Genomic DNA, 24,112 nt, shown 5'->3' on the forward strand with positions numbered 1-24,112 from the left:
GAGGAGAGGATCAGACTGCTGGAGGAGAGGGTGAGGGGGATAGAGGAGAGGATCAGACTGCTGGAGGAGAGGGTGAGGGGGATGGAGGGAGAGGATCAGACTGCTGGAGGAGAGGGTGAGGAGGATGGAGGGAGAGGATCAGACTGCTGGAGGAGAGGGTGAGGAGGATGGAGGGAGAGGATCAGACTGCTGGAGGAGAGGGTGAGGGGGATGGAGGGAGAGGATCAGACTGCTGGAGGAGAGGGTGAGGGGGATGGAGGGAGAGGATCAGACTGCTGGAGGAGAGGGTGAGGAGGATGGAGGGAGAGGATCAGACTGCTGGAGGAGAGGGTGAGGAGGATGGAGGGAGAGGATCAGACTGCTGGAGGAGAGGGTGAGGGGGATGGAGGGAGAGGATCAGACTGCTGGAGGAGAGGGTGAGGAGGATGGAGGGAGAGGATCAGACTGCTGGAGGAGAGGGTGAGGGGGATGGAGGGAGAGGATCAGACTGCTGGAGGAGAGGGTGAGGAGGATGGAGGGAGAGGATCAGACTGCTGGAGGAGAGGGTGAGGAGGATGGAGGGAGAGGATCAGACTGCTGGAGGAGAGGGTGAGGGGGATGGAGGGAGAGGATCAGACTGCTGGAGGAGAGGGTGAGGGGGATGGAGAAGAGGATCAGACTGCTGGAGGAGAGGGTGAGGGGGATGGAGGAGAGGATCAGACTGCTGGAGGAGAGGTTGAGGGGGATGGAGGGAGAGGATCAGACTGCTGGAGGAGAGGGTGAGGAGGATGGAGGGAGAGGATCAGACTGCTGGAGGAGAGGGTGAGGGGGATGGAGGAGAGGATCAGACTGCTGGAGGAGAGGGTGAGGGGGATGGAGGAGAGGATCAGACTGCTGGAGGAGAGGGTGAGGGGGATGGAGGGAGAGGATCAGACTGCTGGAGGAGAAGGTGAGGGGGATGGAGGAGAGGATCAGACTGCTGGAGAAGAGGTTGAGGGGGGATGGAGGAGAGGATCAGACTGCTGGAGGAGAGGTTGAGGGGGATGGAGGGAGAGGATCAGACTGCTGGAGGAGAGGTTGAGGGGGATGGAGGGAGAGGATCAGACTGCTGGAGGAGAGGTTGAGGGGGATGGCGTGTGACAGAGAACAACCCACTAGAGAGGTGGCCACCCCCACAGAGAAGCCAGCAGAACAGCCCACCTCAGCTCCCGACAAAAGTCTTGACACCACAGCAGAACAGGCCACCCCAGACCCTGACCATAGCCTCAACATCACAGCAGGACAGACAAATGAATAACCCCAAGCCCAGGGGATCTCACCCCCTCTGAGCACCCCCCCGTTAGCCACCCTGATAGCCCTCCTGACAACCCCCCCACACCCACTGAGGACATACACAAGACACATATTGTACTCCTTATGGACTCAAATGGGAAATATATACAACAACAAACATTTTTTTTTACCAAACACAGTTTGTCTAAACTCTGGTGTCCAAACACCCAGCGCTCCCTAGACCTTCTATCTGAGGACCAACTAGGGTCACCCAGCCACATAATAATACACACAGGCACAAACGACCTGAGAGCCCAACAGGAAAGGGTGGCCACAGCACTCAAGGGAGTGATTGAAAAAGCTTCTTCTACTTTCCTCAACGCACAAGTGGTTATCTCCACCCTGCTACCACAAAAAGCGAGTAAACGCAAGTATTTGGCCTCAAAACCAAATGTTTACCTGGTCCACCACTCTACCCTGGACTTGAACCCCCTCTATGACCAGGTCCACCTATAGAAGGCAGCAGTGGCCACCTTCGCCCGGACCCTAAAGGACATCGCTCTCAAACACAGCTCCAACACTTCACACAGGAGCAACAGATCAATAGACACCCCACCCAGACCAACGGGACACTCTTCCAGACCAGCGAGACCCTCTCCCAGACCTGCAGGACACTCTCCCAGACCAGCGAGACCCTCTCCCAGACCAGCGGGACATTCTCCCAGACCAGCGAGACCCTCTCCCAGACCAGCGGGACACTCTCCCAGACCAGCGGGACACTCTCCCAGACCAGCGGGACACTCTCCCAGACCAGCGAGACCCTCTCCCAGACCAGCGGGACCCTCTCCCAGACCAGCGAGACACTCTCCCAGACCAGCGGGACACTCTCCCAGACCAGCGGGACACTCTCCCAGACCAGCGGGACACTCTCCCAGACCAGCGAGACACTCTCTCAGACCAGCGGGACACTCTCCCAGACCAGCGAGACACTCTCCCAGACCAGCGAGATACTCTCCCAGACCAGCGAGACACTCTCCCAGACCAGCGAGACCCTCTCCCAGACCAGCGAGACACTCTCCCAGACCAGCGAGACACTCTCCCAGACCAGCGAGACCCTCTCCCAGACCAGCGAGACCCTCTCCCAGACCAGCGGGACCCTCTCCCAGACCAGCGGGACCCTCTCCCAGACCAGCGAGACACTCTCCCAGACCAGCGGGACACTCTCCCAGACCAGCGAGACACTCTCCCAGACCAGCGAGACACTCTCCCAGACCAGCGGGACCCTCTCCCAGACCAGCGAGACACTCTCCCAGACCAGCGGGACCCTCCCGCAAAGCCTTCACTATCTCATGCTGGAATATCCAAGGCCTGAGGTCATCTGCCTTTGGCCTAAACAGCAGGAACCTGGACTTCAAAGAAATCGTAAATACAGACATTGTCATCCTACAAGAAACATGGTATAGAGGAGACGGACCCACTGGTTGCCCTCTAGGTTACAGAGAGCTGGTTGTCCCATCCACCAAACTACCAGGTGTGAAACAGGGAAGGGACTCAGGGGGTATGCTATTTTGGTATAGAGCAGACCTAACTCACTCCATTAAATTAGTAAAAACAGGAACACTTTACATTTGGCTAGAAATTCAAAAGGAAATGATCTTAACAGAGAAAAATGTCCTCCTGTGTGCTACCTATATCCCTCCACTAGAATCCCCATACTTTAATGAAGACAGTTTCTCCATCCTGGAGGGGGAAATCAATCATTTCCAGGCCCAGACAATGTACTAGTCTGTGGCGAACTAAATGCCAGAACCGGACAAGAACCCGACACCCTCAGCACACAGGGGGACAAACACCTGCCTGGAGGTGACAGCATTCCCTCCCCCATATGCCCCCCTAGGCACAACTATGTCAACATAACCAAGAAAAACGGGTCACAACTCCTGCAGCTCTGTCACACGCTGGGTATGTACATAGTCAATGATAGGCTTCGAGGGGACTCCTACGGTAGGTACACCTATAGCTCATCTTTTGGCAGTAGTACTGTAGACTACTTTATCAATGACCTCAACCCAGAGTCTCTCAGAGCGTTCACAGTCAGCCCACTGACACCCCTTTCAGATCACAACAAAATCACAGTCTACTTGAACCGAGCAATAGTCAATCATGAGGCATCAAAGCCAAAGGAACTGAGTAATATTAAGAAATGCAGCACCAAGATATTCTGCACAGACTCTGCCAGACCTGGGCCCTGACAGTAAATCTCAGTAAGACCAAAATAATGGTGTTCCAAAAAAGGTCCAGTCGCCAGGACCACAAATACAAATTCCATCTAGACACCATTGCCCTAGAGCACACAAAAACTATATATACCTCGGCCTAAACATCAGCACCACAGGTTACTTCCACAAAGCTGTGAACTATTGGAGAGACAAGGCAAGAAGGGCCTTCTATGCCATCAAAAGGAACATAAAATTCGACATACCAATTAGGATCTGGCTAAAAATACTTGAATCAGTTTATGGTTGTGAGGTCTGGGGTCCACTCACCAACAAAGAATTCACAAAATGGGACAAACACCAAATTGAGACTGCATGCAGAATTCTGCAAAAATATCCTCTATGTACAACGTAAAAAACCAAATAATGCATGCAGAGCAGAATTAGGCCGATACCCGCTAATTATCAAAATCCAGAAAAGAGTCGTTAAATTCTACAACCACCGAAAATGAAGCGATTCCCAAACCTTCCGTAACAAAGCCATCACCTATGATGAACCTGGAGAAGAGCCCCCTAAGCAAGCTGGTCCTGGGGCTCTGTTCACAAACACAAACAGACCCTACAGAGCCCCAGGGCATCAACACAATTAGACTCAACCAAATCATGAGAAAACAAAAAGATAATTACTTGATACATTGGAAAGAATTAACAAAAAAAACTGAGCAAACTAGAATGCTATTTGGCCTTAAACAAAGAGTACACAGTGGCAGAATACCTGTGACTGACCCAACTTAAGGAAAGCTTTGACTATGTACAGACTCAGTGAGCATAGCCTTTTCATTGAGAAAGGCCGCCATAGGCAGACCTGGCTCTCAAGAGAAGACAGGCTATGTGCACACTGCCCACAAAATGAGGTGGAAACTGAGCTGCACTTCCTAACCTCCTGCCAAATGTATGACCATATTAGAGACACATATTTCCCTCAGATTACACACATCCACAAACAATTAGAAAACAAACCCGATTTTGATAAACTCCCATATCTACTGGGTGAAATACCACAGTGTGCCATCACAGCAGCAAGATATGTGACCTGTTGCCACAAGAAAAGGGCACCATTGTAAATACAACCCATATTTATGTTTATTTATTTTCCCTTTTGTACTTTAACCATTTGCACATCGTTACAACACTGTACATACATAATACGACATTTGTAATGTCTTTATTCTTTTGGAACTTCTGTGAGGGTAATGTTTACTGTTCATTTTTATTTTTTATTCCACTTTTATATATTATCTACTTCCCTTGCTTTGGCAATGTTAACATATGTTTCCCATGCCAATAAAGCCCTTTGAATTTAATTTAATTGAGAGAGAGCGAGAGAGAAGAAGGGGAGCAGAAATAGAGAGGGGGGGGGCACACACTCCACTCCTCCCTAGCTTGAGGGAGAGATCTGGATGGCCCAAAGGTAGATGTAAGAGACAGAAGAATGTGAGGCTGTGATTACTCATAGTCTTGACAATGATAATTGAAGATAAGAGATTGAGGATTAAACCTTTTAAAATGGGCTAATTCTGTCTAGCCAAATGCTCTCAGCTATATACAGTACACACTGTACACAAAGTACACAAACAAACGCACAAACAAAATGACAGAAGAATCTGTCGCCTCTCTAGATGTAGATAAAGAGGCAAGATGGATTTATTGGGTTAAAACACAAACCCTTTCCATTTCCTTCCTTGCTGATGCTTGTATAAAAAGATCAATTAGAGTCACATCTTTATTCATGATTCCCACCCATCAACCTTCAGTAGCAATGAGCATGTTCACAAAAGAGCAAACAACTCCCTGTTATGCCAAACTGACAGAAAAAACTGCACAAGCAGATGAGAAGCTTTTGGTGTGGAAAGTCGCCGAAAGCAATGAACAAACGCTGCGTTGATTCTATTTTTTTCTAGCCACGGGGATGTTAACTTTTTTCAGCACGTCAAGAAAGGGTCTGTGTTTAATGCAAGGCAAATATATACTGAACAAAAATAGAAACGCAACATGTAAAGTGTTGGACCCATGTTCCATGATCTGAAATAAGAAAAAAACTGACATTTTCCATATGCACAAAAAGCTTATTTTTCTCAAATTTGTTTACATCCCTGTTAGTGAGCATTTCTCCTTTGCCAAGATAATCCATCCACCTGACAGGATTGGGCAGTACGTCCAACCGGTCTCACAACCGCAGACCACGTGTAACCACGCCAGCCCAGGACCTCGGAATTCGGATCGCACTCTTTGAACTTCTGTTTCCCTGGCCAAGTCACACCAGTAATTCTATGGAGAAAACCTTGAAAGCACAAACAGAGGGAACACACAATAAAAGCATGGTTTGCATTCTAGTATGAATGTTCAAGTCACTTCTCTTCTTCCCCTTACTTCCCCCGTGTTAAGCATTTTTCCGGTTTTAATTGCAATTTCTCTGCAACTCTCTGCTAGCTATTCCCTCTCTTCTATCAGCTTTTTTCCTCTCTCCTTTAAGAATTTAGTCCATCCCTTTTAAGGCATTCATCCGTGTTAATGATGTCACATGGAGGGTGTTAATTCTGAAGTAGAAACCCAGTGGAAACACCAAAGCACTTTTCCCACTTTGAAAAAGAAATCAATGAAAACGCTGGGAGTGTACACAGATGTAATAGGTGGGGCTGGGAGATTTGAAGATAGAGGGAACACACAGAGAGAGACAAATAGAGCGAGACTAAGCAGCCTTATGGTGACTTCAGAGTATTGTGGCCTTTCATGACCTACTGTAGAAGTGTTGCACCTGCTACACTGACTGCGAAACCACAAGGATTCCTTCCGGTCATGTCGAACCACCGTTTTTTTTTTTTGTGCCAAGCTTTTTCATCGAAACCCTAACGTTCTTCACACTTCTCACCTGCCCCCAACACAACCCAGGCAGAGATCCCATGTGATAAATAAACGTAGCCCAGTTGTGTTTGGCTTAGCAGGGCGTAGATATCATCGGTTTGTTTCCCTGTTAGGCCTGGATAGGCTACTGAGTCAAGGTGGGGAACTCATTTGAAGATAAAAAAGGAATGAGAAAAGAAAAGAGCGGAGCCAATCAGGGCCAAGTGGCACGGCAGATTCAAAGAGCAGCTGGTGCTCCTCCAGGGAGAGAGTGATTGATTTCTCATCAACAGAGTACAGGGAGAAAACACACACACACACACAAAAACATCCCACAGAGGGGAGAGGAGAGAGAGCCGCAGACACCAGGGAAAGAAGAAGACAGAGAAGAGCGTCTCTCCTTTCTTCCTCCTCCTCCGCCGTTCTCCCCTAGTGAGAGGAGGTGGCTTGGGATTGACCGAATTCTCAACATGTGTGTAGGAGGAACCAAACGAACAGGAGAGGGCAGGTGCCACTCTCAGTCCCCCACTCCCACAGCCTATAGGAGCATATGGAGGAGGGCCTGGCTCGCAAACAGCACCAGCCTGGTACAGTATGCTCTAATTAGGGTCTCCGAGGCTGCATCTGACGATGGATCACTAATACTGAGCCAAAACATAAACAACCATTAGCGACTGAAATGTCTGTGCAGCTGTGCCTGACTTTCAGCCAATGTTCTTAAGTGCCTTAAATTATGTACTTGACTTTCAGCGCCGCCTGCTTTAATCTTTACTCTAGCCCTAGCTTAAGTAGAACCCCGACTCTGAATGTATATGCTATATCTAACACGCAAGGTTGCCTCTTAACCTGACAGTGGTGTATCTGATGGTTCCTGCCATGTTCCTGCCTTCGTTAATGCAAGTCTTCGTGCATATGTTGAAACAGCTGGAGAGAACAGCACTCTAGGAGTGCATGATCACTCAGAAAGATTCAAGGGCTGAATTAGATGTCAGAATGTTTACACATCAAAACCTGACATGGAATTTTTTATTCATGAAAGGATTTCACATTGCCAGGGATATGTACTGCCTGGTCTGTCTCTAGTGTGGTGCGGGCATAAGATGTGAGAGTATATTTTGATAGGTTATGGACTATTCTGTTTAGAAATATACGAATAAAACAAAGTCCTAAAGGAGTAAAGCCAGTATACAGTATGAGGGACCATGAAAAAACAGACAGGAAAAAATATAAAAGAAAGACACACTATGCAATCTATGATCCCCTGTGGTTTATTGGCGACAACGATCAAGAGTCCATTTACAAAGAACAAGCCCATAGAGAGAGACATAAATGAACAGTTCCTTCCTATGATATGTCTCTACCCCAAAGAAGTGCATTCCTCATATGGGAATGGTCTTGATGACAAATGAATCATACATTTCCCAAGGTAGTCTTCTCTTGTAATTGTGATAAGGGCCACTATGGCATATTGCACATTAATTAAAAAGGAGGCATCGAAATTCTACCATCTAATGAAGTCTGTCAGGACATTAATTTCCTCTATTCTTTTGTTTATTCATTACAACTAAAAACATCCACAAATCCTGATGGTCTGGATAGGGACTTCTTCGCTTTGATGATTCTATTTGCACTGAACAAAAATATCAACACAATGTAAAGTGAGCTGAAATAAAAGATCCCAGACATTTTCCATACGCACAAAAAGCTGATTTCTCTCAAATTTGTCTACATCCCTGTTAGTGAGTATTTCTCCTTTGCCAAGATAATCCGTCCACCTGACAGGTGTGGCATATCAATTAGCTAATTAAACAGCATGATCATTACACCTTGTGCTGGGGACAATAAAAGGCCACTCTAAAATGTGTAGTTTTGTCACACAACACAATGCCACAGATGTCTCAAGTTTTGAGGGAGCGTGCAATTGGCATGCTGACTGCAGGAATATCCACCAGAGCTGTTGCTAGAGAATTTAATGTTCATTTCTCTACCATAAGCCGCCTCCAATGTCATTTTAGAGAATTTGGCAGTACGTCCAATCGGCCTCACAACCGCAGACCACGTGTATGGCGTTGTGAGGGCGAGCGGTTGTGAGGCCGATTGGACGTACTGCAATTGTAATTTGAATGTACAAAAATACAATGACGAGATCCTGAGGTCTATTGTGAGGCCCTTTTTTAAAGAAATATATAACCAACAGATGCATATCTGTATTCCCAGTCATGTGAAATCCATAGATTAGTGTCTAATGAATTTATTTCCTCATAGGTACTGTAACTCAGTCAAATCAATGAAATGATTGCATGTTGCTCCATATTGTTGTTCAGTATAGATAGGATCAATTATTTAATTTGAGTGAAAAGCAACTGACTGATATTCAGACTGAATGTGAACTGACTTTGTGAGCAGTGGCTCTTGAGGTTAGCTATCATCGTGTTTACCTGTCTTCCACACAGGCCTGGTTTTACACAAACACACCTCAGGTAGGAAAGTCACTAACAGAGCAAATTATCTGTTTAATTGAATTGAATTCTGAGTCAGAATTGGGCATTACATGAGAATAAATATGAGGTAAACACTCTTGAAATAGCAGCAAGTCAGCACATTTTCTACAATTTAGCAACATGTTTCTCTGCTGGTATCTCTTGTAATGTGACTTCAGCTTACAGTCCACTGCAGTCCAATATAGCTCGCTCTTTTATGTGTCATTTTGTCTGTACATCCTCGGCAGTCTCCAAGCAGCAGATAACAGATATAGAGGACCTCTCGCCTTGCTCCCCTCCCTCCCTCCCTCCCTCCCTCCCTCCCTCCCTCCCTCCCTCCCTGTCTGGACCGTGGGCAGTGTATCATAGCCCACAGGCCACAGCCACGGAAGCTGGCACTCCATTTAAGGGGGTCCAGCGTGTGGTTATGTTCAGCGGCTGTAGGGCAGACTGACTGCCTCCCTCCCAGCAAGCACACGCCACTCCTATTTTCCTAGTGCCTGTACAGCTCACTGTGGTTATGTATGTGTTTTGTTTCTAGGTACTATGGTCTAAATACTGTAGTATTAGTATATTTATATGTTATAGTATTCACTGTAGTATTTCTGCGAACTGAAGTCCGGACAAATACTATAGTGAAAACTGTAGTATTCACTATAGTGTTTTTGCTGACATAACTGCATTATACTATAGTGTTAAACTGTAGTGTTTTTGCGGACATGATCGTAGTATACTGTAGTATTTACTGTCATGTTTTTGTGGACATGACTGTAGTATATTGTAGTAACACCTGCCGATTAGTGTTAGCTAAGATGGCACAACTACCAGACTACGCCTATTGTTTAATGAGGGGGACACATCAACCAGAACATAAGACACAGGTTCATGATATGCCACCTATTGAGTTGGGTCAACAGTTTTGAGCAATGCAACGGACCAGACAACACATTAGCAAAAACACAAATGTTTTATTACAATTGTAACAACTAGACAGGTTAGACAGGTTCTATAACCATTAAAGGGAGTCAGTACAGAGGCAGATAAGAACAACTTCTAAACTTATTAAAAAGTTTATAAGTTTATAAATTTATAAGACTTCTTGGATCTGCTACTTTCACTACAAAAAACACTACAGTGAATACTATAGAATACTACAGTCATGCCCGCAAAAACACTACAGTGAATACTATAGTATACTACAGTCATGTCCGCAAAAACACCACAGTGAATACTATAGTATACTACAGTAATTTCCTCAAAAACACTACAGTGAATAGTACAGTAAACTCTAGACCACCTTTACTCCACACACAGAGATAGGTACAAAGCTCTCCCTCGCCCTCCATTTGGCAAATCTGACCATAATTATATCTTCCTGATTCCTGTTTACAAGCAACAACTAAAGCAGAAAGCACCAGTAACTCGGTCAATAAAAAAGTGGTCAGATGAAGCAGATGCTAAGCTACAGGACTGTTTTGCAAGCACAGACTGGAATATGTTCCGGGATTTTTCCGATGGCATTGAGGAGTACACCACATCAGTCACTGGCTTCATCAATAAGTGCATCGATGACTGTACGTACATACCCCAACCAGAAGCCATGGATTACAGGCAACATCCGCACTGAGCTAAAGGGTAGAGCTGCCGCTTTCAAGGAGCAGGACACCAACACGGAAGCTTATAAGGAATCCCGCTATGCCCTCTGATGAACCATCAAACAGGCAAAGCATCAATACAGGACAATGGTTGAATCGTAATACACTGGCTCCGACGCTCGTCGGATGTGGCAAGGCTTGCAAACTATTACAGACTTCAAAAGGGAAGCACAGCTGCGAGCTGCCCAGTGACACGAGCCTACCAGACGAGCTAAATTACTTCTATGTTCGCTTCAAGGCAAGTAACACTGAAAAATGCATGACAGCATCAGCTGTTCCGGACGACTGTGTGATCACAGGACCTTTAAGCAGGCCGCAGGGCCAGAGGGATTACTAGGACGAATACTCTGAGCATGCGCTGACCAACTGGCAAGTGTCTTCACTGACATTTTCAACCTGTCCCTGACTGAGTCAGTAATACCAACATGTTTCAAGCAGACCACCATAGTCCCTGTGACCAAGAACACTAAGGTAACCTGCCTAAATGACTACCGACCCGTAGCACTCATGTCTGTAGCCATGAAGTGCTTTGAAAGGCTGGTCATGGCTCACATCAACACCATTATCCCAGAAACTCGAGACCCACTCCAATTTGCATACTGCCCCAACAGATCCACAGATGATGCAATCTCTTGCACTCCACACTGCCCTTTTCAACTTGGACAAAAGGAACACCTATGTGATAATGCTATTCATTGACTACAGCTCACCACAAGTGCCCTCAAAGCTCATCAATATGCTAAGGACCCTGGGACGTAACACCTCCCTCTGCAACTGGATCCTGGACTTCCTGACAGGCCACCCCCAGGTGGTAAGGGTAGCTAACAACACATCCGCCACGCTGATCCTCAACACGGGGCCCCTCAGGGGTGCATGCTCAGTCCCCTCCTGTACTCCCTGTTCACTCATGACTGCATGGCCAGGCATGACTCCAACACCATCATTAAGTATGCCGATGACACAACAGTGGTAGGCCTGATCACCGACAACCATGAGACAGCATATAGGGAGGAGGTCAGAGACCTGGCTGTGTGGTGCCAGGACAACAACCTCTCCCTCAACATGATCAAGACAAAGGAGATGATTGTGGACTACAGGAAAAGGGGGACCGAGCACGCCACCATTCTCATCAATGGGGCTGTTTTGGAGCAGGGTGAGAGCTTCAAGTTCCTTGGTGTCCACATCAACAGCAAACTATCATGGTCCAAACACACCAAGACAGTCGTGAAGAGGGCACGACAAAGCCTATTCCCCCTCAGGAGACTGAAAAGATTTGGCATGGGTCCTCAGATCCTCAAAATGTTCTACAGCTGCACCATCTAGAGTATCCTGACTGGTTGCATCACTGCCTAGTATGGCAACTGCTCGGCCTCCGACCACAGGGCACTACAGAGGGTAGTGCGTACGCCCAGTATATCACTGGGGCCAAGCTTCTTGCCATCCAGGACCTCTATACCAGGTGGTTTCAGAGGAAGGCACAAAAAATTGTCAGACTCCAGTAACCTTGCCATGGACTGTACTCTCTGCGGTACCGGAGCACCAAGTCTGGGTCCAAAAGACTTCTTAGCAGCTTCTACCTCCAAGCCATAAGACTCCTGAACAGCAAATCAAATGGCTACCCAGACTATTTGCATTGCCCCCCCCCATCTTTTACGCTGTTGCTACTCTTTGTTTATTATCTATGCATAGTCACTTTAACTCTACCTACACGTACAGTTGAAGTCAGAAGTTTACATACACTTAGGTTGAAGTCATTAAAACTCATTTTTCAACCACTGCACAAATTTAGTGTTAACAAACTATAGTTTTGGCAAGTCGGTTAGGACATCTACTTTGTGCATGACAAGTAATTTTCCAACAATTGTTTACAGACAGATTATTTCACTGCATCACAATTCCAGTGGGTCAGAAGTTTACATACACTAAGTTGACTGTGCCTTTAAACAGCTTGGAAAATTCCAGAGAATTATGTAATGTCTTTAGAAGCTTCTGATAGGTTAATTGACATCATTTGAGTCAATTGGAGGTGTACCTGTGGATGAATTTCAAGGCCTACCTTCAAACTCAGTGCCTCTTTGCTTGACATCATGGCAAAATCAAAAGAAATCAGTCAAGACCTCAGAAAAAAATTGTAGACCTCCACAAGTCTGGTTCATCCTTCGGAGCAATTTCCAAAAGCCTGAAGGTACCACGTTCATCTGTACAAACAATAGTATGCAAGTATAAACACCATGGGACCACGCAGCCGTCATACCGCTCAGGAAGGAGATGCGTTCTGTCTCCTAGAGACGAACGTACATTGGTGCAAAAGGTGCAAATCAATCCCAGAACAACAGCAAAGGACCTTGTGAAGATGCTGGAGGAAACAGGTACCAAAGGATCTATATCCACAGTAAAATGAGTCCTATATCGACATAACCTGAAAGGCCGCTCAGCAAGGAAGAAGCAACTGCTCCAAAACCGCCATAAAAAAGCCAGACTATGGTTTGCAACTGCACATGAGGACAAATATCGTACTTTTTGGAGAAATGTCCTCTGGTCTGATGAAACTAAAATAGAATTTTTTTGCCATAATAACCATCGTTATGTTTGGAGGAAAAAGGGGGAAGCTTGCAAACCGAAGAACACCATCCCAACCGTGAAGCACAGGGGTGGCAGCATCATGTTGTGGGGGTGCTTTGCTGCAGGAGGGAATGGTGCACTTCACAAAATAGATGGCATCATGAGGGAGGAAAATGATGTGGATATATTGAAGCAACATCTCAAGACATCAGTCAGGAAGTTAAAGCTTGGTCGCAAATCGGTCTTCCAAATGGACAATGACCCCAAGCATACTTCCAAAGTTGTGGCAAAATGGCTTAAGGACAACATTGGAGTGGGCATCACAAAGCCCTGACCTCAATCCCATAGAACATTTGTGGGCAGAACTGAAAAAGCAAGGAGACCTACAAACCTGACTCAGTTACACCAGCTCTGTCAGGAGGAATGGGCCAAAATTCACCCAACTTATTGTGGGAAGCTTGTGAAAGGCTACCCGAAACATTTGCACCAAGTTAAACAATTTAAAGGCAATGCTACCAAATACTAATTGAGTGTATGTAAACTTCTGACCCACTGGGAATGCGATGAAAGAAATAAAAGCTGAAATAAATCATTCTCTCAACTATTATTCTGACATTTCACATTCTTAAAATAAAGTGGTGATCCTAACTGACCTAAGGCAGGGAATTGTTACAAGGATTAAATGTCAGGAATTGTGAAAAACTGAGTTTAAATGTATTTGGCTAAGGTGTATGTAAACTACCGACTTCAACTGTACATATTACCTCAATTACCTCGACTATCCGTAACCCCGCACATTGACTCCGTACCGGTACCCCTTGTATATAGCCTGGCGATTGTGATTTTATTGCTGCTCTTTAATTATTTGTTACTTTTATTTTCTATTTTTTACTTATTTATTTTTTACTGAACATTTATTTTTCTTAAAACTGCATTGTTGGTTAAGGGCTTGTTGGTTAAGCATTTCACTGTAAGGTCTACACCTGTTGAATTCGGCGCATATGACAATTACAATTTGATTTCATTTAAAGTCTGCAAAAACACTACAGAGAATACTACAGTCAAGTTGACAAAAACACTACAGTCGTGTCCACAAAAAATACTACAATGAATACTATAGTATACTATGGTCATGCAAAAACACTACAATGAATACTACAAAGTTATAAAAAAACAATACAGTGAATACTATAGTATATACATTTATTTAAACCATATTATAAACTGGGTGGTTAGAGCCCTGCATGCTGATTGGCTGACAGCCGTGGTATATCAGACCGTATAACATGTATTTTTACTGCTCTAATTACATTGGTAACCAGTTTATAATAACAATAAGGTACCTCTGGGGTTTGTGATATATGGCCAATATACAACGGATAAGGGCTGTGTCCTAGCACTCCCCATTGCGTCGTGCCCAAGAACAGCCCTTAGTCGTGGTATATTGGCCATATACCACACCCCCTCGGGCCTTATTGCCGAGGGGGTGTGGTATACAGTATAGGATTTTTTCACGTGGGTTAGTTGTAAATGTGTAACATGTTTGATGTTTGAACTAGGACCACAATGGAAATACATGTTCAACTTTTTGTTGTGTTATTCTCGAAAAATGTATTCTATAGTAAACCATAGTATTTTTTATGTGGGCAGCTACCTCTACCTAAAGAAGAGTTAATCTCTTAGTGAGTTTTATGCAGTAGTAGTCCTGAATTTACCTCAGTGCCTCCCAAATTGAAAACAATAACTTCATTTTCAGTCTGGTTCTGCGGCAGTCTTGATTTTCCTACAAAAACATTGTCTGTCCTCCTCTTCAAAATCTGAGTTGCTGGAGGCGAACCTGGTTCCATGAGACCAACTCTCTCCCTGAGCTCCGTAATGATGAGCTGGCCCATGTATTTGTTAATTAACAGCTAGTCATTTTTCCTCTCTCTCTCCCCTCTCTCACTCATTTCCCAGTCCAATCTCTTTCTCCCTCACTTCCTCTCTCGTTGTCCCCTGCTGGGACTCTGACCTGTGCATGTGTGATGTGCTGTCAATCACACATTATCTTTGGTGTTCCAACAGCTCCTCCACACTTGGCTCTGAGGCAGAAACACATTTTGGCAACAGATTGTTTCAGGCCACCACGTCTGTCTGATTTGTTCCAGAAGAATCAGAGTTCAGGCAACAGCATTTCCATACAAACTGTGTGTGGGTACTATTCAGTATAGAACAGGCGATAGAGAGAGGATTTACACAGCTAAACATTTCCTCATTATGTTTTAATGGACATCAAGAACCATATAATTTTGGTTTGAGATCGATAACACTATTTGATTAGAAACGATAATGACACAATAATTCCCTGTGGTGTATCGATTAGCCAACGAGGATCTGATCAAGGTCACACTTAGTTTACATGTGTCAATGTCCCCTGTTAGACATCATGCTTACTACTGTAGCTAGTTTTAGCACCGAATGAAAAGCTATTTTCCTCATGTGGATAATTGCATAATGACACACAACGCACATAATGAATCGCATTATGTTCTCAAATTGCTACCGTACATCAGACACAGTTAGGTAAACACAGTGATGATGACAAGCATGTACACATCTCAGAGATGTTCTGATGCTTTTCACATTAGATAGTGTAGATGTTGCATGGTTTCCCAATAAGCCACTCACTGGAGCATTTTGTGTTTCCTAATAGTCCACTTCACCTCTGACGTTTTCCTACCATCTCAGTTATGTGACATGCTAAAGGCTGTCCTCAGAGAGCAGTGTAAGGCAGCACGGAACATTGGGATTGCTGTGTCATAATCACGGTGCCGTCATTTTCATGACCAGACCAGATGATTACAGCCTCTCCACGGGTCAATACTTTCTTCAGAAACTTTTAGTGTGTTCGCCCTGATGCATTCTAATTGGCTCAATCGGTTTGGTCTAATCTTCAGAATGACCTTTGGATGAAAATATGGAACGTATGTATGATTTGTTATACTGTGCTGCTATCTCTCAATATCAAGATTATTTCACATGATCGTTGTAGAAACAAAAAGTCAGAAGAAATGATCATTTGACATGCATGAGTGAGCAACTGCAGTAAACAATTCTGAGACTGCATAACAAATGTTTATGAGGGATACTTGGGAGACATAAGTTGCATTGCAATTACACAGCATGGACTTAAGAGAGCGGCTTAACGACTTGTAACTATGGCAACACAATACAGAGTCTCATGGAAGTGGCCTATTAAGGATGCAAATTGTCTTCCTCCAGACTGTGCCCGTTAAGCTTTTAACACTTATTCCCGCCCTGAATATATGTTTATCATATTGTGACAAAGAGCAAAATGAAGACCGGTATGGTGGGAGAGAAGATGGAGGACTATTGTGAGAGCACATTATAGTGAACGTCAATGCGTTTCCCTGAAGGACACTTCTTTTTACTGGAGACTCAGAAACAATAGTTTTAATTATCAGTTAACCATCCTTATTACAACCTGCATTTATTTTCTTATTTTCCTGCTAGAGAACTAATATGGCGAGAGTCCCCTTGAGCAAGGGCACGGTGATGGATGCATTCACCCTCAAACACCAACAGGAAAAATATCTCCACCTAATTTGTTCATGGGTAGGACCATTTACTGTACAGTTTTCCTTCCCAAGTTTTTATATCCAAGTGTTATTTTTCTTCCCTCGTCACAGAAAATATAATTTGGTAGCTGAAATAGGGAACAATTACAGCAGAAAAAATATGAGTTGCAATAGAGAGAGAGAGAGAGAGAGAGAGAGAGAGAGAGAGAGAGAGAGTACTTCACTGGTCTAGCCAAATAGGCTACAGAGGGAAGGAGAGAAATTTGTACCAGTTGATAATAAACCAAAATATGACATCTTTTGGCAAAGCTTAATAAATGGAGGGCCAGAGCAGAGCAGAGTAATATATCCAGCTACAGAGAAGCCCAACGTCCACCTCCTATACTCCATTTGGATCAGGAAGAGTCCGTTTCAGTAAAACACTAAAAACTGTTAGCCTGTAGACGGATGCTTTATAATCAAGCAAAAATAACTCCAGGGCACTGAAAATTATATCGCCTTTATTCATCTCTTGCACGATAAGGCTTTTTAACTGCTTCATTCTAGGCCATGCAGCGTACCACTGGCTAGCGTGTTGATACCGCGGGTCTCCAGTGTTTTTAGCACAACAGAGTTGTGAAATGAGAGCGGAGCTTGGTGGGATCAAGACAGGCCCCGGGACTAGTTCTGTCATCTTCATCAAGCAGGGTTCTACACAGTACCTGGGGCAGATTAGACTGCCCTCAATTTCATCACACCAGGCCTGTCAAGGCTAGCCCGCCAGAGAACAGGAGAATACACCACGACAGCGCAGACACAGGAACAAATGGGACGGAGCGACATAAACCTCCAGAGATACAGGAGAGGAAAGAGAGAGAGCAGAAGAGGAGAAAGTCAGAAGAAAGAGAGAGAGAGGGAGACAAGGGGAGAGAGTCAGGAGAAAGAGAGAGAGGGAGACAAGAGGAGAGAGGAGAAAGAGAGAGAGAAGTGAGAGAGTGACAGGAGAGGAGAGAGATACAGGAAAGGTGAGAGGGAGAGAAATGGAGAGATAAGGGAGATGAGAGAGGAACAGAGATGAGAGAGCAACACATTCACTTCCTCTCAAGCCATCACCAAGATAATCCACAATTAAGGGATTGGACTGACAGCCTCTAAAGTCATCTGCGGACCACATAGTCACTTACTGTAAGCGTTCTACACTTTGACTGGAATTTGCGTGTTCTTGTTATTGGCCTGATATTTCAGTTTTGCCCAAAATATCTTCCTGAATTTAGCTCTGATTCGTCCGCTGTCGTGACGGTGGAGAAATTAGAGCAGACATGGCATATTGGGCCCAGTGAGGAGGCAGGATGAATGGTCCTGAGGGTAGGAGTTGGGGGTAGGGGAGTGGGGGGAGGATTCCTGAGACTGGCTGGGAGTGGCAACAGATGGGCAACAGGACCACTGGATCTGTGAGACACCAAGTTGTGAGTTGCCTGGGTATAGGTTGTCCTCAGAACAACATTTGAAATGACGTAATATGCTGTTAATTAGATCTGTTTTCCCAGGCGTTAAACGGTCCTACTTTTTGGTAATTAATAAATCATTTATAGAAACTCGCTGAATCCTTTTGATACTCAAAGGATGATTATGTTAATGTTAACCTAGCTAATTATTGCTTTGTAATTGAATTACAGTTTACGCTCCATATAATGCAGCCGATTGCACTCTGTTTCCTTCTCACTATTAGTAGATGGAAGCCTGCCTGTGCAGAATGAGCAGTGGCTCTGCATGGCTCCATTCATTCATCTCGCATGCCAAACCTAATTGTGTGTATGATTAAGACACATACAATTCCTCCAGGCCTGCCCCATAACCAATTTCCTGATCTCTAAAATGAACCCATTCCATTCTAAGCAGCTGACGTGTGTCACTGAACATGAAAAAGACGTCTGAATATGTATTTGCATAAAAAGCCATTCCCCATTTGTTAGGTAACCAATAGACTGTGTCGATAAGTCAACATTGTTTTGACTTGCATTAGTCTCGGTGGTCAAAGGGTTCAACTTGTCACTTCCTGTTGCATTGTATGGGCTTTTTGCATATCGCCGATGATGTCATGTTCAGCCAGTCACTCACTATAGGATTTACTGTGTTGACATACAGTACAGCCGAGTAGAAGATGCTTGCAGTATTCATTTGGCAGATAAGGGTAGTCCAATGCAACATTACCTTAAACACTCCTTCTGTAAGTATGACATAATTACAACAGTTTTGTCTCAAATATAATATAAATTTAAAAAAATGGATGCATATTACAACATCTGTGATGAATTATTTGATAAGTCATGCTGGTCCTTTAGGGGTCACATTCTGAGGACCTGGATGACGGTGCAATAATAAAACACTTACCATGTCTGTGTCTGACACTGGTCCAAAGCTGGTCACGTAGATATTTGTCCTCACCTCCGTCACACTCTCTGCTTGGGCACGAAGAGAAGACAAAGAGGCAGAGTTTAAGTACCTTTATGAAATGACAAAGGAGTGCTCCATCTTAGATGTTTACCATTCTTAAGCAAAATTCTGGAGAAATTGGTTTTCAAACAGCTGATTTTTAGTGGCAACTATATTTTAGAAAAATTCCAATCTGGTTTTCGTGCTCACCACAGCACAGAGACAGCCTTAGTTAAAGTGGTAAATGAGCTTAGAGCCAACACAGATGCCAAACAGCTCTCTGTCCTTGTACTCCTGGATTTAAGTGCTGCATTCAACACTGTTGACCATGATGTCCTTCTGGACAGACTGGAGAGGTGGGTTGGCCTCTCCGGTCCAGTTCTAAATGGGTTTAGGACCTATTTAACCAGTTGAGAGTTTTTGTCACCCTTGGTGAACATAACTCAGAGAAAATAAATATGACATGTGGCATTCCAGAATGTTTGATTTTGGGTCCGGTACAGTTCAGTTTATATATGTTACCCTTTGACAGTGTTATCAGAAAGCACATCATTGATTTTCACTGCTACGCAGACAATACACAACTTTACATTTCTGTGTCATCAGAGGATTTTAGCTCGACGGATAAATGATTAGTCTTTATTAGTGATTTAAATACTTGAACGGCTCACAACTTCCTCCAGCTAAATCAAGACATGACCGATGTACTATTTTTGGAGCCAAAGCACAGAGAGAATCTAGTCGCACATTTTAATTAACAGACAATAAAGATAAAACACCAGGTAAAAACCCTAGTTGTCATTTTAGATTATGAACTGAATTTTGAATCACACATTAGGAATGTGACCAAAATAGCTTTTTACCACCTGGGGGACCTTGGCAAGTTGCAGCCGTTTCTCTCTCAGGCTGATACAGAGAGACTCATCCATGCTTTTATTACAAGCAGGCTTGACTGCTGTAATGCTCTCCTGTCTGGTCTACCCAAGAAAGCCATTGGTCAACTGCAAAACATACAGAATGCTGCAGCATGGGTACTGACCAAGACCAGATGGAGAGCACACATTACACCGGTTTTTAGGTATCTGCACTGACTACCTGTGAGTTTTAGAATTCATTTTAAGATTCTTCTATTGATTTTTAAATCAATCCACGATTGTGCACTCCAATACATGTCAGACATGCTTTTAAGTTATGTCCAAGTAGGTCCCTCAGGTCCTCTGGCACTGACCTTTTTACAGTATGCCCCCAGCCTCTGGAACAGCCTGCCAGAGAACCTAATGGGGCCCCTAACTGTGGACATATTTAAAAGAGATGTTAAATACATATTTTTAGCTGTGCTTTTCCTTAGGGTGCTTTTTAGTCGTTCAGTTTTTGTAATTCTTTAGTTTTTTATCTTACGTTTGTTGTGTAGTAAATATTTCCCCTATTATTATTTTGTATTCGTTTTTTCCTGTGAAGCACATTGCGTTGCATTCCATGTCTGAAATGTGCTGTATACATAAAGCTTGATTTGATTTGACTTGACCGGTCCTTTCCCTGACCAACAGACCTTACTGCTGCCCTGTCTGCTTCAGGTTAGTTGTTAATGTCAGTTCAGAAAAATCTGTTCACTCTCCAAACTCCAAATCCAATGGTAGAGGCAGAGGCATGAATATTTCATGTCTCAACACTCTACACCAAATAAACAAGACTGAACCTACTGTATGGAGACAGCCAGACTTTAACGGAGGTTGTTTTCAGGGAGAGTGTTTGCATCATCATCATCAAAGTCACAAACTGAGATTAGAAACGAGAAATGAGAAACGAGAGATGAGAAATCACAGGAATAATGAGGGTTGGCAGGACCACATTCAAATCATATTTAGGCCTGTTTAGAGGGACTTGTTTGTATTGGTGTCAGATGATGCTATTCACTGTGCATTATCCTAAGGTTTTCTACTGTTTATTATCCTTCAACTGGAAGTGCTTCCTATCTGGGGTAAACAACATTTCCGGTGTAACTGGGTGAATTGTGCAGTTTCAGAATAGAGTTAAAGAAAAGACAGGAGATGTAACAGAGATGACAATGTGCTGCACATGAGTCATCCTAAATACGATGACGGGACTGCGGGGAATCACCTTTAAGTTATAAGGTTTCCAATTAGAGCCTCAAGGCCTTAACTTTGATTTAATCAATTGTAGGATGTAAATGAATGTCTCTGTGCAAATGAGGGGCTTTGATGTAAGGCTGTGAGTGGCTGTCTGCCAGTCGTTGCTCCTAGACAGACTGGAACCAATGGAATGCTTCCAGAACCTGCCTTTATGGAATTTAGAGTTCCCCTGGCAACATGACATCAGCCATTAATCAAAATGCACATGCTGAGGTCTTTGGAATACAGAACACGTCCAATACATTTGGAGGGCACCTGAGATCTCTCTGTCTGGAAGGTCGGAGACTCATGGAAAGTGCACAGGTGGCATAGCTGATGTGGTGACACTTATCAGACATCCTAGTGGGGGGGTGGAATAGTGTGGGGGTGCTCAACACTGTCAGCTTAAAACGTCACACGGATTTCATATTCACACTCTCACCGACCTCTGACTGAGAATCCAAAAATGACTTATAATAAGCTCAATAAAAAAATATCCACAATGAATGTAAAATCATTAGCATACGGTCTTAATGCCACCCTGATGAGTATGTAGCATTAGCACTTCCTCCGCCAAGGCCGGGCCGTCCCCAGTGGGCAGGAAATCAGAGCTCTGCTGGACCTCTGGGATCTGAAGACTGGGCTTGCATGCCAAGTCTCAAGAAGCTGCTGTTTTGAATAGGGTCTTTGTAGCATTCTGCTAGCGATAAGCATCTCCTTGTGATGAGGATTAGTCATTTCACTGTTCCAAAAAGCAATCTGTTCAACATTTGAAGAGATGTACTCTCACTGTGATCAGGGAAACTGAGCTGGTAATGAAAACCATTATCAGACTCTGAAGGATCAATGGAGGTCACTCTGACAAGGGAACCAATTCATCATGGGGTCACAGCCCCAAATCCATCATTGCACGCCACAGCTAGCTGCCTGGCTCGCTGGGCGTGGGCTGGCACCGCAGGGAGGCAGGGAGGGAGGAGAGAGGAGAGCAGGTGCTCTCTGTTTCAGTAGAGGCAGTGGCCAGCGGCTTGTTTTTAACTAACCTAGATAATTGTATTTCACTCCTGGTTCTGGTGCGCCATATCATGTGTTCAAGCTTTTGTCCCATCACTAACAGAACTGATTCAGATAATGAAGGTCTTTATAAATAGCTGATTGATTCTTCATGTTAAAAGTAGCTTACTTTAATAGTTTAAGGTAGTAGAAGCAGACAGTTCGACATTACAAAAAGCTAATATGCTAGCTAGCTGATGATCTCGTTGAAGCAATGTATGGCTATATAGTGAATGTAACAAACATAGTTTTATTAAAGTGGTGGATGGCAGACTCAGCAGCTTAGAGAGAATCCTACACATTGTGTGCGGCAGAGCCCAGAAAGCACTATAAGCAGTATGTCTGGCTGTTAGAGGTAGGGAGGGGTGAGCAGTGTCTTCGCTCAACAAACCAGCCTACCTCCCAGCCCAGGGCGCAGGCGGTTGTCGTAGCCATCCAGCAGTCTGTCCAGGATCCGGGTGAAAATGGTGATGTTGTCTCTACTGTCGTCAGGCAACGGCTCTCTGTGCCCAACCACTGCCCTGCAGAGTGAGAGACAGAGCGAGAGAGAGAGCGAGAGAGAGAGAGAGAGAGAGGCGAGAGAGAGAAAGTATTAGATTGAACACAGCAGACATCTTTGAGTCTTTCCTGTAGCAGTGGTTCCTCCGGCTCCTCAGATCAGCCATGGGAAATACACTAAATAGAAAAAGCTCCACCGAACCAGAATACCACACGTCTCTGTCTGTCCGCAGCTTCACTTTGCGCTCATTATCAATTTCCTGTTTACAACGAGATCTGGTCAAACCATTGGAGTTACCACTGTTGTTTCCAACCACTGAGAGAGTTGTAGGGGTAACTGAACCTTTTTCTAAATTCAACCTTCAGAGTCATGGCTACCGCATTGATTGAAACCCAAACATGTTGGGATTTCATTTTGGGCGTCGTGTGGCAGCACACCACTCTCAGACATGGAAAGACTGATTGAAGTCCAAAAGGATTAGTCACAGAACTGCTGCCGGTCACAGAGCTGCTGCCGACTGTCACGGATCCCTCCGGAACGTTCATCACGCACACCTGTCCCCTATTCCCACTGATTAGTATTTGTATATATATGTTGCCTTTGATTTCCATGGTCTTGTCGATTATTGTTACAATGTCCGTTGGTCGTGTGAGTGCTTGTGCTGTGTGTTTTGGGCTTTCGTGCCTTTGCGGATTGCGCAGATGATTACGGGTCTCGTCCCGTGTGTTAATCATTGTGCACGTGTGTATTTATTCTAGGTACTCCTCGCTCTTTTGTTTGGGTTTGAACCCTGTGTTTTTGTATAGTGTTTGTTTGGTCTTCGTCCCCGTGCCTTTACACGGCACGCCGTAATTTGGGCTAAATAAAAAAAACTATTACGCATTCCTGCATCTGTCTCCCGTTCCTTCATGCCAACGTGACATAATAATCGACCATTAACGGAGACAGCGGGAATGGCCCGTCCGACAACGCTGCAACTGGTCCGTCCGGCCCTGCCGCAACTTCGGCAGCTGCAACTGGGCCGTCCGACATCGCCACAACAAGTCCGTCCGACGCCACTTCAGCAGCCACAACTGGCCCGTCCGACGCCATCACAACTGGCCCGTCCGACGACATCACAACCGGTCCATCCGACACCATCACAACCGGTCTGTCCAACGGCACTGTTACTGGTCCGTCCTACGCCGCCGCAACTTCGGCAGTTGCATCGGGTCCTGATTGACCCACACTGCGTTCCTGTGATCGTCCTCGAGGCAGGTGTCGTTGCGCTGCAGGTGCAGTCACGGATCCCTCCGGAAATTACGGCACACCGTAATTTGCGCTGAATAAAACCCCTATTATGCATTCCTGCGCCTGTCTCCCGAATCATTCATACCAGC

General features: G+C 44.8%; 1 protein-coding gene across 1 annotated transcript in view; it reads right to left on the reverse strand.

Annotated features, from left to right (window-relative positions):
* The window catches only part of LOC106603171 (gamma-aminobutyric acid receptor subunit alpha-3), an 83,691-nt gene extending 64,611 nt beyond the window's left edge, over positions 1-19,080 (reverse strand). The window contains exon 1 of the mRNA XM_014196486.3: positions 19,014-19,080. Within this exon, the coding sequence (XP_014051961.2) occupies positions 19,014-19,016 (3 nt within the window). The 5' untranslated portion in view covers positions 19,017-19,080. The remainder of the gene's footprint in view (positions 1-19,013) is intronic.
* Positions 19,081-24,112: the final 5,032 nt, after the last annotated feature.

The sequence above is a fragment of the Salmo salar genome, chromosome 04, assembly GCF_965601325.2.
Source record: "Salmo salar chromosome 04, fSalSal1, whole genome shotgun sequence".
In the NCBI taxonomy this organism is placed as follows: domain Eukaryota; kingdom Metazoa; phylum Chordata; class Actinopteri; order Salmoniformes; family Salmonidae; genus Salmo; species Salmo salar.